This window comes from Rhinatrema bivittatum, chromosome 3 (genome assembly GCF_901001135.1).
Source record: "Rhinatrema bivittatum chromosome 3, aRhiBiv1.1, whole genome shotgun sequence".
Lineage (NCBI taxonomy): Eukaryota > Metazoa > Chordata > Amphibia > Gymnophiona > Rhinatrematidae > Rhinatrema > Rhinatrema bivittatum.
The window spans coordinates 453,740,639-453,759,572 of NC_042617.1; the positions used below are offsets into that span (position 1 = coordinate 453,740,639).

An 18,934-nucleotide genomic window follows, 5' to 3' on the forward strand; every position below is an offset into this window, starting at 1 on the left:
TCCTCCCCCCCCCCTCACCCACACACCATTCACTAGCTGGGACATGGGGGAAGTCAGGAGTGAGGGTCAGGCAGCTCCCCCCTGTCTGTGAAGCCAGCCTCTCACTAGTAATGCAGGGAGGGAGCTGTCTCAGACTGGTATCAGGGATAGGGCACTGAGTGCAGGAAGATCACAACACCCCTGGTATCAGGAATAGGGCACAGGTTCTAGTCATATTGACTGATCACATTACTTTTTTTGTCAAGTACCAACAGTTTCCATTTCCCATCCCCCCAACCATCACCTCAGTTGGAACCTTGGTAACATCAATAGATAAGAGGGCAGCCAGCCAATAGGAATACATATTCATTCCTAACTGACCTTTACTGACCTGGAAAGTGTCAATAATTTGTATCATTTTCTGTTAGTGTTCCTGAGTTTCCATTTCCATTTCCCATCCCCCCAACCATCACCTCAGTGGGAACCTGGTTAACATCAATAGATTAGAGGGCAGCCAGCCAATAGGAACACATATTCATTCCTAACTGACCTTTACTGACCTGGAAAGTGTCAATTTGTATCATTTTCAGTTAGTGCGCACTAACTCGAGTTAGTGCGCACTAACTGGGAGTTAGTGCGCACTAACTCCCGTTAGTGCGCACTAACACGATTTAACGATTTTTAACGATAAATCGTTAGAATTTCTATTGTATTGTGTTCTATAACGATTTAAGACGATATTAACATTATCGGACGATAATTTTAATCGTTAAAAAATGATTCACATCCCTACTTTATTGTTTGATCTGGTGGGTCTGTTGGAGAGGGTTAGACTGAGAGGTTCATCTAGCCAGTTGGAGTTGTGACAGTAGATAGATTTATGAATGATGGAGAGTGATTTGTAGAGGATGCGAGATGGAATGGGGAGCCAGTGTAAATCTTTAAGGATTTTAGAATATCATTATCATTGTTTTTTTCATTGCACTATATTCAGTATTGTACCATCTTATCTACTAAAGATATTGTGGCATAGCACCAAATTTATATCCTTGGAAAACAAAAATGAGTAAACCTATGGTTTTCAGTACTGCTTTTGAGATTTTGGTGCTTTGGAATCTAGTCCTAACATATTTTAATCCGCTTTACTGCTATATTTTTGTTTCCACAGAGCAGTTTTTAGAACAAGTGATAACCTATCAGCAGTTTGTAGAAAATCCTGCGATAATTGATGACCCCAATCTTGTTGTGAAGATTGGAAACAAGTAGGTATTAGTAAATTAAAAATGTTTATTTTTTGGTGTAGTTTAAGAATACAGAAAATGAAGTAAACTCTGTTTAAAGTGCGGTAGTCTGTCACAGTCAGCTAGAAAGCGCCAATCTTAAGTAAAACTTGAGGATGCCAATTTTCACACTGTCTGCACTGGGTCAAAGACTGCACATACTTTTTATCCTCAGATTTTGCACCGATTCTCAAAATGAAAACACATGAGTACATTCACTTGCAAACATGCTGAGAGTGCAAAGTACACATTGTCACTTTAACCTGCATTTTTTTCTGTGGGTAGAATTTTACTGGACAAGTATGTGCAGAGATCTGAAAATGCCATCTGTAAACATACTTCTTCCCTCAATCTAAACATACCCCTAGGAACGCCTTCTTTAAATGTTTCTAAAAATGTGTGTTGTGGAACAATGTGCTTACATTTAGCTGCATAGAGGGAAGGCATTTTTCAGACAGCCAGTTGACATATGGAAATTGCATTGAAAATTGTCCTCCGCATGTGTGAGAAATGTGACAGAAGGTGAACAGAGGTTTTCTAGCATAAAAAGCAGCCTCAATGTGAATACATATAAGATTGAATGTGCTTTTCAAGCTGCAATTGAACATTTTCTAAATTCATTCAGTCCAGTCACTGACAGATGAACAAAGTTTCTTGGGTTGGAAACTCAACATTTCAAATCCTTGTCTTTTCATGTTGTGTTGATGTGAAAATCGCCAAATGACCAATTCTAATTGGCATGATGCACATTATATCACATGTATGTGGGAAATGTATGAAAACTTGAGGAGTTTGAATCATTGCTTAATGAATAAAGAGGAGTAGCCTAGTGGTTAGAGCAGCGGGAAGATGCAGCAAGCTGTGATAGTGCTCTAATGAGCGTTAAACAGCATATAATCACATGATATGCACAGTATTTTGTGTATATCGTCGTCCAGGTTCCTTCCCCTATTACAGTGACCTTTGCATGTGATTTGAACATAAGAAATGCCATACTGGGTCAGACCAAGTGTCCATCAAACTCAGTATCCTGTGGCCAATCCAAGTCACAAGTACCTGTCAAGTACCCAAACATTAGATTATATCACAAGCTACTATTGTTTGTTAATTACTGTAAGAGTAGTTAAGAACATACATAAGAACATAAGAAATTGCCATGCTGGGTCAGACCAAGGGTCCATCAAGCCCAGCATCCTGTTTCCAACAGAGGCCAAACCAGGCCACAAGAACCTGGCAATTACCCAAACACTAAGAAGATCCCATGCTACTGATGCAATTAATAGCAGTGGCTATTCCCTAAGTAAATTTGATTAATAGCCATTAATGGACTTCTCCTCCAAGAACTTATCCAAACCTTTTTTGAACCCAGCTACTCTAACTGCACTAACTACATCCTCTGGCAACAAATTCCAGAGCTTTATTGTGCGTTGAGTGAAAAAGAATTTTCTCCAATTAGTCTTAAATGTGCTACTTGCTAACTTCATGGAATGCCCCCTAGTCCTTCTATTATTCGAAAGTGTAAATAACCGAGTAACATCTACTCGTTCAAGACCTCTCATGATCTTAAAGACCTCTATCATATCCCTCCTTAGCCGTCTCTTCTCCAAGCTGAACAGCCCTAACCTCTTCAGCCTTTCCTCATAGGGGAGCTGTTCCATCCTCTTTATCATGTTGGTTGCCCTTCTCTGTACCTTCTCCATCGCAACTATATCTTTTTTGAGATGCGGCGACCAGAATTGTACACAGTATTCAAGGTGCGGTCTCACCATGGAGCGATATAGAGGCATTATGACATTTTCCGTTCTATTAAACATTGCCTTCCTAATCATTCCTAACATTCTGTTTGCTTTTCTGACTGCTGCAGCACACTGAGCCGACAATTTTAAAGTATTATCCACTATGATGCCTTGATCTTTTTCCTGGGTGGTAGCTCCTAATATGGAACCTAACATCGTGTAACTACAGCAAGGGTTATTTTTCCTTATATGCAACACCTTGCACTTGTCCACATTAAATTTCATCTGCCATTTGGATGCCCAATCTTCCAGACTTGCAAGGTCCTCCTGTAATGTATCACAGTCTGCATGTGATTTAACTACTCTGAATAATTTTGTATCATCTGCAAATTTGATAACCTCCCTCATCGTATTCCTTTCCAGATCATTTATATATATATATATATATATATATATATATATATATATATATTGTGAAGCACCGGTCCAAGTACAGATCCCTGAGCCACTCCACTGTTTACCCTTTTCCACTGAGAAAATTGACCATTTAATCCTACTCTCTGTTTCCTGTCTTTTAACCAGTTTGTAATCCACGAAAGGACATCGCCTCCTATCCCATGACTTTTTAGTTTTCGTAGAAGCCTCTCATGAGGGACTTTATCAAAAGGCTTCTGAAAATCCAAATACACTGCATCTACCAGTTCACCTTTATCCACATGTTTATTAACCCCTTCAAAAAAATGAAGCAGATTTGTTAGGCAAGATTTCCCTTGGGTAAATCCATGTTGACTGTGTTCCATTAAATCATGTCTTTCTATATGCTCTACGATTTCGGTCTTGAGAAAAGTTTCCACTATTATTTCCGGCACTGACGTCAGGCTCACTAGTCTATAGTTACTCAGATCGCCCCTGGAGCCTTTTTTAAATATTGGGGTTACATTGGCCACCCTCCAGTCTTCAGGTCCAATGGATGATATTAATGATAGGTTACAAATTTTAACTAGTAGATCAGAAATTTCATTTTTGAGTTCCTTCAGTACCCTAGGATGCATACCCATCCGGTACAGGTGATTTGCTACTCTTTAGTTTGTCAATCTGGCCTACTACATCTTCCAGGATCACAGTGATTTCGTTCAGTTCATCTGACCCATCACCGCTGAAAACCATCTCCGGAACTGGTATCTCCCCAACATCCTCATTAGTAAACACGGAAGCAAAGAATTCATTTAGTCTTTCTGCAATGGCCTTATCTTTCCTAAGAGCCCCTTTAACCCCTCGGTCATCTAATGGTCCAACTGACTCCCTCACAGGTTTCTTGCTTTGGATATATTTTAAAACGTTTTTATTATGAGTTTTTGCCTCTTTGGCCAACTTCATTTCAAATTCTCTCTTCGCCTGTCTTATCAATGTTTTAGACTTAACTTGGCAATGCTTATGTTTTATCCTGTTTTCTTCAGTTGGATCCTTCTTCCAAAATTTGATTGTTGATTGTAATTTTTGACTTATTCCTACCTATTGTTATCTTTCGTTTACTTGAATTGTTACTCCAGTTTTTCCCTTGTTAAACTGTAAACCGATCCGATATGGTTATTTACTATGAAGGTCGGTATAAAAAACTGTTAAATAAATAAATATAAATAAAATTTGTAGGATTTTTTTTAGCTAAAATAACCTCTTTCACCTCACCTTTTAACCATGACGGTAATCGTTTTGCCTTCCTTCCACCTTTCTTAATGTGTGGAATACATATGGACTGTGCCTCTAGGATTGTATTTTTAAACAATGTCCAAGCCTGTTGATCACTTTTAACCTTTGCAGCTGCACCTTTCAGTGTTTTTCTAACTATTTTCCTCATTTTATCAAAGTTTCCCTTTTGAAAGTTTAGTGTTAGAGCTGCAGATTTACTTATTGTACCCCTTCCAGTTATTAGTTTAAATTTGATCATGTTATGATCACTGTTGCCAAGTGGCCCCACCACCGTTATCTCTCTCACCAAATCCTGCGTTCCACTAAGAATTAAATCTAAAATAGCTCCCTCTCTTGTTGGTTCCTGAACCAATTACTCCATGACGCAATCATTTATTACATCCAGGAACATTATGTCTCTAGCAAGTCCTGATGTTACATTTACCCAGTCAATATTGGGGTAATTGAAATCTCCCATTATTATTGCAGTGCCAAATTGGTTTGCTTCCCTTATTTCTCTTAGCATTTCATCATCTGTCTGACCATTTTGTCCATTACTATCACTATACTCTTACCCAACACACATGGGATTTCTACCCATATAGATTCTACTGAGCATTTAGTCTCTTGTATGATCTTTATCCTGTTGGACTCTATACCCTCCCGGACATAAAGTGCCACACCCCACCCAAGTTGATCCTCCCTATCATTGCGATATAATTTGTACCCTGATATAGCACTGTCCCATTGGTTATCCTCCTTCCACCAAGTCTCTGTGATGCCAATTATGTCAATCTTATCATTTGCTGCTATACACTCTAACTCTCCCATCTTACTTCTTAGACTTCTGGCATTGGCATGCAGGCATTTCAAAGTGTGTTTTTTGTTTGTTTTAACAACCTGCTTTTCAGTTGTTTGGGATAATTCGGAAATCATTAGCCTTGGTGATTTTTTACATATAGGCATGGATTTATGTTTATGAATTTATCCTCCAGGAACTTATCAAAACTTTTTTTAAACCCAGTTACACTAACTACTGTAAACATATCCTCTAGCAATGAATTCCAGAGCTAACTATGTGCTGAGTGAAAAAGAATTTTCTTTTTCACTCAACATGTATGAATAATGCAAACATATGCAAAGGTCATTGCTAGGTAATCTGATGCAAATATTTTATTGCGGCCACCTGACAAGGTGGTCATCTGCGATAAAATACCTGCACCTCTTTGAAAGTAGTAAATGTGAGGCGGGAAGCCCAGGACCCTAACACGGGTCCGAGGCTCCTGCTTCACATTTAAAGTGCCGGCCAACCAACCAAAAAAGCTGCGCCTCAATAAAAGGTTGAGCGGGGGGTCGATGCTGACCCCCCCTCAACCCAGGGTTGCCACTTGAGGCGACCCCTCCCCCCAAAAAAGTGCTCGGCGATGGCCCTAGCCCCCCCCTCACTCCCAAAGGTGAAATCAATGTCATTGACCCCTTCCCTTCCCCCGAAAGGTAAAAAAATAAAGGGTTCTGGGACCTTCTCACACCCCCTCCTCCCGAAACTTAAAATCAAATTGCGTACCCCATTTCGGGGATGCACCCTTGCCCCTGGCCTAGTCAGCGCCATTTTTCAAAATGATGCCACCTTGACCTTGCTCCAGCCACGTGACTAGGACAAGGTCCGGAGACCCTCAACTTGATTTTAAGGTGTGGAGGGTGGGGGAGGGTGCCGGAAGGGGGAACAGCGCCCTGGGATCCTCTGATTTTGATCTTTCGGGGAGCAAGGCTCGGTCCTGGAACCTACTTTTTCATGTTGGTCTTTGTGGGAGGGGTGCCTTGTGGAATGGAAGGTGCTCAGACCCAGACCACTGAATTTTTGTAACATCCCTTTTTGGGGAGATGGGGGTTAATAACACCTTTATTTCACCTTTGGGAGAGGTGGTTAGGGAGCCTGGGCTGCGCCTCGCAGACACTTTCATCTTTTTTTTTTTATTATTTTGGTGGAGTGTGAGCTGTGACAGTGTTGAGAGGAGGGTCAGCCCTGACCCCCGCTCAACCTCCCTGTTTGGCCGTGCAACTTTGCTTTTTGCCTGGCGGCCTTTTAAAGGGATGGTGATCCCAGGAGATTGGGGCCACTATTGCATTAAAGAGCCCCTAGGCATGTCCCTTTGCCCTGCTTTGTTTGGCTGCGAGACATAACACAGAACCACAACGTATTTTTGGTGGAGGGGCCCCACTATCGTGAGTCCCACTCCCCTGCAATAAAACTTCATGGCTTAGTGGTTCTAGGCATTGACGTGCCTTTATTTTTCTTCCAGCACAACCAAGGCTGGGTTTCTGGAATCATGAGCTTTCGTTCACAGCCACCCAATGATTTTTTTTCCCCTATTTTAATAGACCCTCTCTTTCTCTCACCGATCCTAATGTGGTTACTACAGCAGTGGCTCTGGGGCCAGAGCCATGCTCCAGGACTTCTTCTGGAACCCTGTATCATGGGCTCTATTGCTTCCTATCCGTGGTAGCACATTGCACAGCCCCTGGATTGGCCCATGAATAAAACCTTTTATGGCCAGGTATACTAAGGGTTTCTTCCAACATTGTGTCTTTGCTTCAGTGACTGAACTCAGCTAATCATTTATTGCCACCAACAGCTCAGTCCAGAGGTTATTATTAATGGGATAAATATTCAAATGCTTCCTAGCTGGATAAGTAGGATTTATCTGACTAAGTGGCAGCTGCTGAATATCCGGCTATGGTCTGCAGCTGCCATTTAGCCGAATAAATATGTATCCGGTTAAGTAGATAGCTGGATAGCTTGGGGGTGGGCACTGGGCAGATCAAGATGGGATACCTTATCTTGTTATCATAACCTGATAAGTGCCTATATTCACCCCTATCTGGTTAAGGTAACCAAATAAGTTAGACCAGCTCAATAGCAGGTCTTATGTTATCCAGATATAATCTATCCAGTTAACCGGCACTTATCTGGTTATATTCGGTAACACAGCCATGTTGCTGAATATCTATTCTAAGTTAACCGAATAATTAATATCTGGATAACCAGATTATCTTCGAATATTGGGCCCAGTGTGAACAACAAAATTACTAATGAACTTTGTATGTTGGTAGAATCCATTCAGAATTTAAAGTAATCATTTGGGCCATCTCATTTCTTCAGATTTGTGAAATGTAATTATTTGCAAATTGTTCTGCTTTAATAGGTATTACAATTGGCCAACTGCTGCTCCTCTTCTGCTAGCAATGCAGGCATTCCAGAAACCATTGCCAAAGGTGAGATTGCGTATTGCAATAGATTGGAGGCTTCATTGTCAGATATCATTTCCTAGTATGAGATTCAGCATTTCTTTCTGATATATTTCTCTAAAATCACAACAGAAGGAGCTACATATTAATTACTTTATTAACTATTACAACTTATGGTTAAACATTTTTGAAAAATACACATGCAATACATATCAAGTGATCACTGGAGTAAATAAATATCCTTAAAGTCTAAAATAGTTACAATATTCAGCAATACACATACAAAAGCATAACCCCAATGAATACTTATAAACATATTATAAACACATAGTGCAGCACACAAATACAATCGTGACACTCTTGGGTATTGACCCAATCCCTAGATCATCGATTCTCCTCACTCTATCGATGTCGGCCTCTAACCCCAACAAAGGACCCTTGTTTCACCTCAAACGGGGTTTCCTTAGGGGGATTTCAGTTCTTCTGTTCTATTTACACTGTTAACTCTTATTTGGAGGGAAGGTACAATTAGTTTTCACATTCTTCATTATTCTCCAAATATGTCAAACTGCACCAATGCCACTTAAAACCAACCCTGGAAAATGAATATTCACAATTTATTTTATGGGCCACAATGGGCCCTCATCTGAAAGGAACAAAAAATCTTTATATCACTATATTAAAAGTTTATGCCTTTGTCACCATATGACAAACCAAATTAAACTTACATTAACTTCCGTGTGTGACCATGTCTCCCTTCTCTGATCTAATCTTTGACTGTACACTAATATATAAAGGCTGTTCTTAAACTCTCAGAGCATATTGTACCCTTCCTATAGGATGTCCCTGATTGCTACTGCATGTTGCCTTTGTGATGTTGACTCAAAGGCTGCTTGAAATTTTTGAATTGGGTCATGGACTGGAAATTATTTGGGCTTCTGTGCACGGCAGTGTTCAAATGAATACTAAATGTGGCCTGTTGAATGACAAAGTGGTAGTGCAATGTGCTGACATGAAAGAGACCTGGATTTAATTCCCAAGCCTAGCTTGAACTCTTCAGGCATTCTGAGGTTTGGGAGGTCTCAGAATCAGCGTTCATAGCCACCAGTTGAGAGGAAGTATCCACCTTCTCAGAATGCCTACACCTAGTGACATGACTGAGGAATAAGTAGGGTGACCATATTTAATCACTAGCTTCAAGTCCAGGAGAGAAGCTGCACCTGTCCTGATTTTTCCCCACTGCATGCATAGAAAGGTAGTTCTGATTTCCCTATTGAGTTGCCTAAGATAAACAAGACTACGTCTTCATGCTTGCACTGGGGTAGAAATAGGACTAACTGAGCGTGTCCCCTTTGACATGGAGCTTATATCTTCACCCTAGGAAGGAGTCATGGTGTATGCCCCCTAATCTGTTTATATGGATATCAACTAAACATTGTCAAGTTAAGAAACACCCTAACAGGTAGATAAGTGTTGTTCGAGCAAAAATGGCCCCATCTTGCAGGTATGTGGGCCACACGTGAGAAACGCAAATTTTAAGAAGCCGCAAAGAACATGCGTACGTACCCGTGCGTGCGCCAAGAACAAGGGGGTGGAAAAGGGGCAGGGCATAGGCATTCCTGGGTGGGGCCAAGAGTTAGGCACATAACTCCAAATTTTAAAAAAGCTAGTTATTGCTTGTCCTGATGAGGAGCAAGTCTGGAGATCTCTAGTTTTAGGGATGTCAGCACAGCATGAGGGTTCAGGTTCAAATGGGTGGCTTACAGGATGAAGAACCAGAGAGGTCTTCAAGATTGCTGAATTACCATATATAGTTGGGGGGAAGGGAGGGGTGGTGGGGAGCACTATAATAGGGAGAATAGGACGCTCTATATATATATCTACCAATGTAAGAGGGCACTTTCAGCTCAGGGTGGGTTTGAATCATAAGAACCTTATCCAAATCTTTTTTAAACCCAGTTCCACTACCTAGCGTGACCACAACCTCTGGCAGTGAATTCCAGAGCTTAATTATGTCACTTGGATGCAGATACAGAGCTGCTCTCTAAATTGGGTGGAGGGGAATTAGGGCTGGAGGGTACTGGAAGCCCATAGTAACAGGTGGGAGAGAGAAAAAGGGAAAAAAAAATGGATAAAGTGCGTAGCTTGCTGGGCAGACTTGATGGGCCGTTGGGTCTTCTTCTGCCGTCATTTCTATGTTTCTATGAATGAAAAAGGATTTTCTCCAATTTGTTTTAAATGAGCTACTTGCTAACTTCATGGAGTGCTCCCCTAGTCCCTTCTGGTTTCTGAGAGAGTAAATAACTGATTTACATTTACCTGTTCAAGTCCTTCATTCCCTCCCCCATGGCCAGGGTGCAAGGGTCTGTAGTGCATCAAAGTAACACCGCCTCCCTCCCAAACCTACCCTGAGTTAAAAGTGCCCCTCTTACAGTGGTAGATATATATATAGTGTCATCTTCTCTCTCAATGCTCTTCCAACCCCCCCCCCCCCCCCCCAAGTAAGGACATGAAAAAACTGGTTTTCCCTTTGTGTGATCCTATGTGCATAAAAGCCGCTAAAGACTTGCTGGCAGTACACGCGAGACATTTACTCGAGCCACCTCTTAGATTACGAGCGTACATATGCGCAGCAGGTGTATTTTACATGATTCACTCGTATGTTCGCTCACGATATAAAATAGCAGAGTGTCTCCACTCCCGCGCCGATAACGTGCATTTATGGGCGCACGAGAGTTCTTTTTAAAATTAGCCAGTAAGGTTAGTTTGATGCAATTGTGAATAAGATTTTCCTATTTCAAGTGAGAGGAGGAGAGTCTTGGCAGAGACATCCATAGGTCATGAAGACACTATTCTTTTGCTTTGTGAAATCCCCTGTCCTTTGAAGCTTTGGCACTTTGCTATTTAAAGCAGCAATGCTACACATTTTTAAAATAACTTCTAGGCTCAGCTTGGTAGTTCTCTTTTGTTTTTTGCTCATAAAAATCGGTGCCTTATTTTTATTTTTTGCAATTAAAGATGTATAAAATGAATTATGGAGCAACGTTTCATCAGCAGCAGCAGCGTCATTGTTTATTTAGGACATGCTTTCCCAACAAAATGAGTTCAAAGCGACTTATGGCAAATTAACCAAAAATCAGATACAGTTGGTAAGCAAAGTTCAGGTACAAATTGCCAAGGCAGTATCAACAGTGCATTGGGTTTTCATGCCACGGTGTTCAAGAAAGGGTATTTCAACATGTTACATTGGTAGCGTTGGCGAGTGGGTCGGGGGAGTTGCAGCATGGTCAATTTAAGGAGTAGGAAGCTTTATGACGTGATTGGATTAGGTGTCATTGTAAAGGGTTCAGGGTTGGCTAGTGCTGAAAGTTACTTCAAAGAGCTAGGTTTTCACCATTTATTTTCCAGACTTCTGTTCTCCAGAGGCACAATTCAGCTGTTTATGCTCTATTCTAAACTAAGAAAAAAGATACATTTATGTGTGTCATTGTACGTAATTGTCAGTCTGTAAGCAAGTTTCCACTAGAAAGAATCACTAAGAGCCAATTAAAAGGTTTTCTTGTTCTAGTATAAATATTTTAGAATTGATACCCTTTTATTTTGAGGTGTTTAAGGTTTATTATGGTTATGCTTAATAAATAATATCACTAAGAATGTGTTGCTGTGGGTCACCAGGTAATGTTACTTTATCCTATGTTGCTGTTCTGTAAAGATTCCCTGTCTTGAACAAAGCTGTTTGACCATCTGACATTCTGTTTTTTGTAACTGTTTAAGATATTGCGATGTTATGGATGATTATGCCTAGAATTCAAAATAAAAAAACATAAAAAAAAATGTTTTAAAAGCAACACTAAAGGCCCTATAGAGCCATATGTGACCCTGTTAAAATATGCCTACATTATCAGGCATAAGGTAGTTTGTCATGCTCTTTCCATGACCCACTGGTTTTATCTGAAAGCACGGAGGCATCTTGTGTGGTCTGAAATACATTAAAGATTCAGAAGCTGCAATTTAAAGGGTTTGTCTGGGTAACTTTTGGAGTTATCTGGACCGATATTTCCCACCTCTCTCACAAGGGAAACTCCAGGGCAAGTCATTACCCAGCTAAAATTTAGTTGGATAAAAAGCGGGGAGGCATTTTGGGAGCTTGGATAAATTTTATCCAGCTAACGCCAACATCCAGCACTAGCTAGATAAACCTAGCTGGGTGAATCTGTTCAGAAAAATCAGTGTCATAAAATTAGCCAGATAGGTTTACCTGTAAATATTTATCACAACACTGACTATGCTAAGTGCTGCTGAATATTTGGCTAAAGTCACACAGGTAACTTCCCTGCTCCCAGCTTGCTCAATATTGACTTCTAAATGCTTAAATATTAAAACAGACTAATGCTGATATGTTGTATGCAACCTGTAAATAATAATTTCTTTTTTTGTTTTTTGTTTTTTCTTAATTTTCTTTCCCTTTCAAAATCTCTAAGTATTCCTGCTTAAGTTATTTTTGTGCTGTTGTGGATACCATTAAATTTTGTTTTTCTAAACTTTATGGCGAAGAAACAGTATGTTTTGGTTTCCTTATGTTGCCTTGTTTTCCATGTTTTTCAGTTGGCATGTTCTAGGTCAAAGTGTTTTTTTGTTGTTTTTTTTCCTTTTAGTTGTGTTATTTATGTCACGGTGCATTTATCACAGGTCACTGTAGAAACGCTAATGAGAGACAAAATGCCAAAGAAGGGAGGACGGTGGTGGTTTTCCTGGCGAGGGAGGAATACAGCAATCAAAGTGGTAAGTTTCAAAAAAGAGAAGTAATGGACAAAAACAGTTTTATCTTTGTTTCAAAGGTTTTATTTATGTGCATGTTTGTCATGCAGCTGTTTTTTCCAGGAATGCTGAAAATCACAGTCTTGAGTTATAACTACTGACCTGAGTTACTGTTTTTTCTTTCTTTGTGTGTTGGTAAGAAATTATGAAGTGTGAGATTTTATTGCACGCAGAGGCTCTGAAAAAAAGCATACATGACAAGTTATAATACAATTTAGTTTCTATTTTTATTATAATTCTGCGACGTTTTAATTCCTTTGCAGGCTACAAAGTACCTATGGGGTCTGTTTTAAAACCCTGTAGTAAGATAATGTGGTAAATTTGCCAAGTTATCATTGAATGGATATTCAACCACCTTTACCTGGCTAATTGTGAGGCTGAATATCCAGCTGAATCAACATTTAAGCAGATAGATTTAGGCCTTCTATTAAGATTATGTTATTACTTATATCAGCCTTAGCAAGAAGAAGAATATCAACAAAAATAGATAAATTAGATGACATACAACCAGGAGGAGAGTGCTATGTCCGTCGGTTGCAGACGGCTGCGCCTGCTGTTGCTCACCTCTTGTCTCACTGCTCTCTCTTACTCCGGTAGACTCGTGGCCTCCGCCAGCCATCTCCAGCCACCCAGTGAGTCATGGACACATATAGCCACAGATTTCATTGTGAACCTTGTGGCAACAATACAATTTGGGTCACCGTGGACAGATTGTTCTAAAATGGCTCATTTTGTGACATTACCTGGCCTTCCCTTGGCCCAGGATGTAGCAAATTTGTTCATTCGCCACATCTTTCGCCTCCACAAACTCCCAAAGCATATTCTCTCTGATCAAGGAGTACAATTTACGGCCCAGTTCTGGAGATCCCTCCGTAAGAAGTTCGACATTGCCTTGGACCTCACATCGGCCTGTAATCCCCAGGCCAATGGTCAGACAGAGAGAACAAACCAAATCTTAAAACAATTTCTCCGTGTGTATGTAAACTCTCGGCAGAATGACTGGTCCGATCTGCTACCCTGGGCCGGGTTTGCCTTAAATTCTCATCAGTCTGCATCTACCAGGTCTTCACCCTTTCAGGTGGTTTACGGACTCCAACCACTACCCCCTCTTCCATTATCTCTGTCTGTGCCATCTCCTGTGGCACAGGCTACCGCACAGGAGCTGCATCAACTTTGGGATCAAACCAAACAACTTCTACAGCAAGCTGCTCAGAGGTCAAAGAAGTTCTATGATGACAATCATCGGGCAGCCCCGCTATTCAACCCAGGGGGCAAAGTGTGGCTTAGCACTCGTTTTATTCTCCTGAAATTGCCTTCGGCCCGCTTCGCTCCCAGATACATCAGGCCTTTCCCTGAACTTCGCCGGTTGGGCCTGGTTACTTACAGCCTTCGCCTGCCCACATCACTTAAGATTCATAACGCCTTCCATATCTCATTGCTCAAACCTCTGATCTTGTACGATTTCTCCAAGAAGCCACCAGAGCCTCAACTTCTGGCGTCGAAGGAGGACATCACGTATCAGGTACAGGAGGTCTTGGACGTTAGGAAGCATGGAAGGCGATGGGAATATCTCCTCTCATGGGAGGGATTTGGATCTGAAGAGAACAACTGGGAGCCTGCAGTCAACATCCTCGACAAACAGCTCATCAGACAGTTCCACGCCTCTCATCCAAGAAAACCCAAATGCCTGGGGCGGGGGGCCCTAAGAGGGGGGGGGGGGTACTGTTACGCCCGTCGGTCGCAGACTGCTGCGACCACTGTTGCTCACCTCTTGTCTCACTGCTCTCTCTTCCTCGGGTAAACTCGTGGCCTCCGCCAGCCATCTCCGGCCTTCTTGTCTCTGCTCCCGGGTCTCCCAGGTTGGTGAGAACGCCGCCGACCACCATCTTACCCTTGGAGTTCCTTAGGCACGTGCACGCACCCCCGGGCCAGCCTTAAGCACGTCATGGCGAGAACCTTGGGGGCATTCCCCCCGGACAATGCCACTTACTCTGGACTCTTAAGCCGGCTGGCCTCGACTCTCAACGACTTGGCAACGAGTTCCCTCATTGCTGAAATGCGCTGCTCTAGCTACGGATTTCTCTTCTTCCGGTTCCTGCTTCCTTGGCATGAGACTCGTTTGGGAACCCACTCCTCGGGGCCCCTTCCTCATCTCTGGCTATCCGCTCCTCGGAGGGCCCTGTGCCTCGGACTGTTGCTTCCCCACTCCTTGGGGCTACTTCCGGAACTACCTCTACAGTGAGTACTCTCATCAGTGTATCCCACTCTGCGGACCATTGCCGTGCTACTTCCATTGTGGAGACCCTCATTGGTGTACCCTGCTCTGCGGACCATTGCCGTGACACCTCTCATCGGTGTGGATCATTGCCCTGACACCTCTACAGTGAGTACCCTCTTCGGTCTACCCTGCACTGTGGACCATTGCCAAACTACTTCCATTGTGGAGACCTTCATCGGTACCCCGCTCTGTGGACCACTGCTGTGCCACCTTGACTGTGTGACTTTCCTGGCCTGCCCCGCTCCATGGGCTAATGTCGTTCTACTTCCACCAGAGAGATTCAAGGGCATACTGAGTTGAAACGCTGACGTCAGCTGTCCTGCACTGACGTTCCCCATGGCTCCGCCTCCTGGGATCATCTACACCAGCTCCTGCCTGCCTTCTCTCTCTCCCTCTCTATCTCCAGCTGCTGCTGGGTTGCGTCTCCAGCAGCTCAGACCTCGCCTCCCAACGGTGAGGCCCAGTGGGGCTTCACCCAGTGGGCAGTTCCATCTCTCACCTTGGGCCAAGGGCCCACTAACCTACAAACCCTAACTAGAGAGTACACTAGGAAAGAACAGGACCTGAGGACAAATGTCTTTGGGCTACTGCAATTTCTTCAACCTTCAGTGGACTCTGCATCCATTCAATTGCATAGCCTCCTCAAGGACTTGCAAATGAGAATGTGGCAGGCTCTGACATGTCTTCTGTTGGCCAAAGAATTAGATCTGAAGTATAGAGTTCAGGCCTCCCCAGACTTTGGGATAGTCCAGCTACCACACTACTATGTGGTGGTTGAGTTGGTGATGAACCATGTAGAGCACACCTGGGATCACTCCAACATGCCTCCTGGGAAGGGCCCAAAGGTATTGGTTGTGTTTTAAAAAGAGTTTTCCAGGGTTCCATGCTTAGCATGCAGATTGTTGCTCATCATTTGTAATTGGGGCAGTACTTGCATGAATGTTTGTAAAAGCTGAAATTTTTGATGGAACAGTCTTTCAGAAGTGCTGAGAAAAGAAGCCTGTGTTAAGTCCTGTAAACGGAAATTAAAAATAATCTCTTCAGTCAGGACTATCAATAATTTTTCCCAGATGTTGTAAGGAGTGCTGTTATAGCGATCTGTAATATTGTGGTTATGTCTATTTTATTGTTTGTTTATATTTTAAGCTATGGATGTGATATTGTGCACTGCTTAGAACTGGGAATAATTCAGCATATAAATGTTTTAATAAAGAAATGGAATATCTTAACCCTGACATTCAGAATTTGGTCGAGCAATACAAGATGTGGAGAAATGTGAGGAGCATCTTATCCTCTCTGTGCATGAAGCTTTTAACACTGTAGCCAGAACTTCTACTGCTTTGATAAGAGAATGAAGGCTCGTGATTTGTGTGCGAGTGGCCTTCTTTAAGATGTGCACAATTGTCTGGTGAAAGCTCCCTGTACAGGGGATTAAGGAACTTCAATCTCCCATACAGTTGTTGTCATCAAGCAGCAGGGGAACCAGCCAGCCTCAGCCAGATGGTAGTACTTCTACAGGCATCCATTCTTCCAAAAATGTCCCTACTGTTCATTTCAATGCCAGGATCCTCCCTCTCTCCAGCAGCAGCTGCCTGCTAGAGGTAGGCATCAAAAAGGCCAAGGCCCAGCATCATTCACATCTTAAATCAAGGTCCAGTTTGACATCCTTGAGGTCTGCCTCCCTGGTTCCTCCAAAATGGATCCATATCATCAAAGGACAGGTGGGTCCCGGAAATTGTGAAAGTATGGTTACAAACTGTGATTTTCTCTCCCTCCTCTAACCCAGTGGATATCTGCCTTCAAGTCCGATCCCTCTCAACTGCAACTGGCAGTTGCTTCTCTCCTTCAACAGAAGATATTCAAACTTGTTCCGTCCCAAAATTATGGCCAGGAATTCAATTCCTGGTATTTTCTAATCCCCAAATAGAGAGGGGGTTTGAGACCAATCCTGGACTTATGGAAGCTGATTAGATTTTTAGTCTGAGAGAGGTTCAAGATGAACTCTCTCCAGGTGATTCTGCCTTTCATTCAGCCAAGAGAATGGATGTGCCTCTGGATATGAAAGACACTTAAATGCGCAATCCCATTCATTTTGCCCACCAAAATTTCCTCAGGTTTGTGATGAAGAACATGCATTACCAGTACAAGGTGCTTCCTTTTGGCCTTCTGGTATTAAAAAAAAAAAAGATAAAAAAGTTTATCAATCCTGGCTGCACAGCTTTTTTGGCAGGGGGTCTGCATGATTGGATGGTGACAGATTGGATGGCAGGGAGATTGAATATCTGGATGATTGGCTGGTGACAGATCCATCTTCATCAGGAGAAGTAGAGTCCCTCTATATGACCATCTGGCTTCTCCAGTCCTTGGGATTCTTAGTCAACTCTTCCAAGTTCAACTTGGTCCCATCTGAAAGGACTCAGTTCACAGGAGCTAGAGTAAACTCACTTCAGGAGAAAGTGCTTTTTCCTATTGAAAGAGCCAGAATATCAATGGGCCTGGAGAGGTCCCTTTTACTGTAGGACCAGACATCAGCAAAGTCGGTCCTGGTTCTTTTGGTCACATGGCTGCGGTGGTGCATGTAGCTTGGCTGACCTGTCTGCACATGTGGGATCTTCTTTGGGCCCTCCGGGATCAGTGGGATCAGCTCTATCAGCTATTATCCCACCAAATCTCTGTAACATTTGAGTTGAGAACATCACTTCAGTGATGTATGAGCCCAGAGTAGTGTATACCGGTAGGGTGAATTACCATTACTTTCTGACTCCAGCTAAATGAATGAGCTTTAAGTTTGGATAATTTATAGTGTTAAGAGTCCTAGTATAAAAATTAGTCTTATAATATATTGAAAATGCATCTAGTTGCATTTAAAAAATAAATATGAAACATTTATTGATTTCAGTAAATGTACTGCCACATTTCTAAATGTTCTGTTTGAATCAGCAAAGGAAGTATTCAAGCCTCCATAACAGAATTGGGTAGGAATTGACTGTGTCAAATAATCTTCAAACAAAATTCTAACACTGAGACGTTTCGGTACTTATTTCTCGTTACTACAATCATTTAAATAACCATTTTTGTGTGATTATTGTATTAAGAATTATAAATCTGTTTTCCAGAAACAATCGTTAAGACAAAAAGCACCTGCAATACTGTGATTTAGAGGTTTAAGTGCATTATAAAATTAAAATAATCCAGTGGCTAAAATATTGTGAAATTAAAAATCCAGTATTAGAACTATTGGGTTGTGTTCAGGAGTTTACTCTTTAATATTTCCTCAGTCTAATCTGTCTTTTTAGGAGGCTAAACCAGAACCAGGCTTGACTGGAAAGGGATCCACTAAAGGAGAGCAGTCATCACAAATGGCCATAGGAAGTAGGTAAGCAAGGATAATTTTAGCAAAGTACCTCTTTTCCATTTGTGACAATTATATACCTGAAGCCTTTAGGGTGTGATTTTTAGACTGGCTCCATCTCTACAAAGTTTGCAGGTTCTTCATACCCATTGATTTTGCACTAATTTCTAAAGTGACAGTATGCCCAAGCTTTCACTTTGAAAATTACATGATGAAAATTATTCACACACACACACACACACACACAAAGCTTTTCTATTTTCCCGTCGATAAGCAGGCTGAATTAGCCATGTTCTCTGGGACGTCCCACTGGTGGCCCGACGCAGAAACTGTCTCAATGGATACAGAGCTGTGCTGTGCTTGCATGGCTGTTCCCGTGCGATTACCTGAGTCTCTTCAGCTTTTGTTTTTCCCACGTAGCTCACAGATGTGGAGAATACTCTCTCGTGCCTTCTCGTCTATATTTTCTCTCTTTCTACACTCTGTGTACCCCAAACAGCACTTTTAAGTGTTACCATGACGCCCAAAGCCCCAGGGTTCAAATATTGCCAGTGTGGCT

At 42.0% G+C, this 18,934-nt stretch overlaps 1 protein-coding gene across 1 annotated transcript in view; it reads left to right on the forward strand.

Annotated features, from left to right (window-relative positions):
* Nucleotides 1-18,934, forward strand: part of LPIN1 (lipin 1) — a 319,784-nt gene that overhangs the window by 231,958 nt on the left and 68,892 nt on the right. Inside the window, 4 exon segments of the mRNA XM_029596877.1 lie at nt 1,148-1,241; nt 7,885-7,954; nt 12,617-12,709; nt 18,320-18,399. Coding sequence (XP_029452737.1) covers nt 1,148-1,241; nt 7,885-7,954; nt 12,617-12,709; nt 18,320-18,399 — 337 coding nt within the window.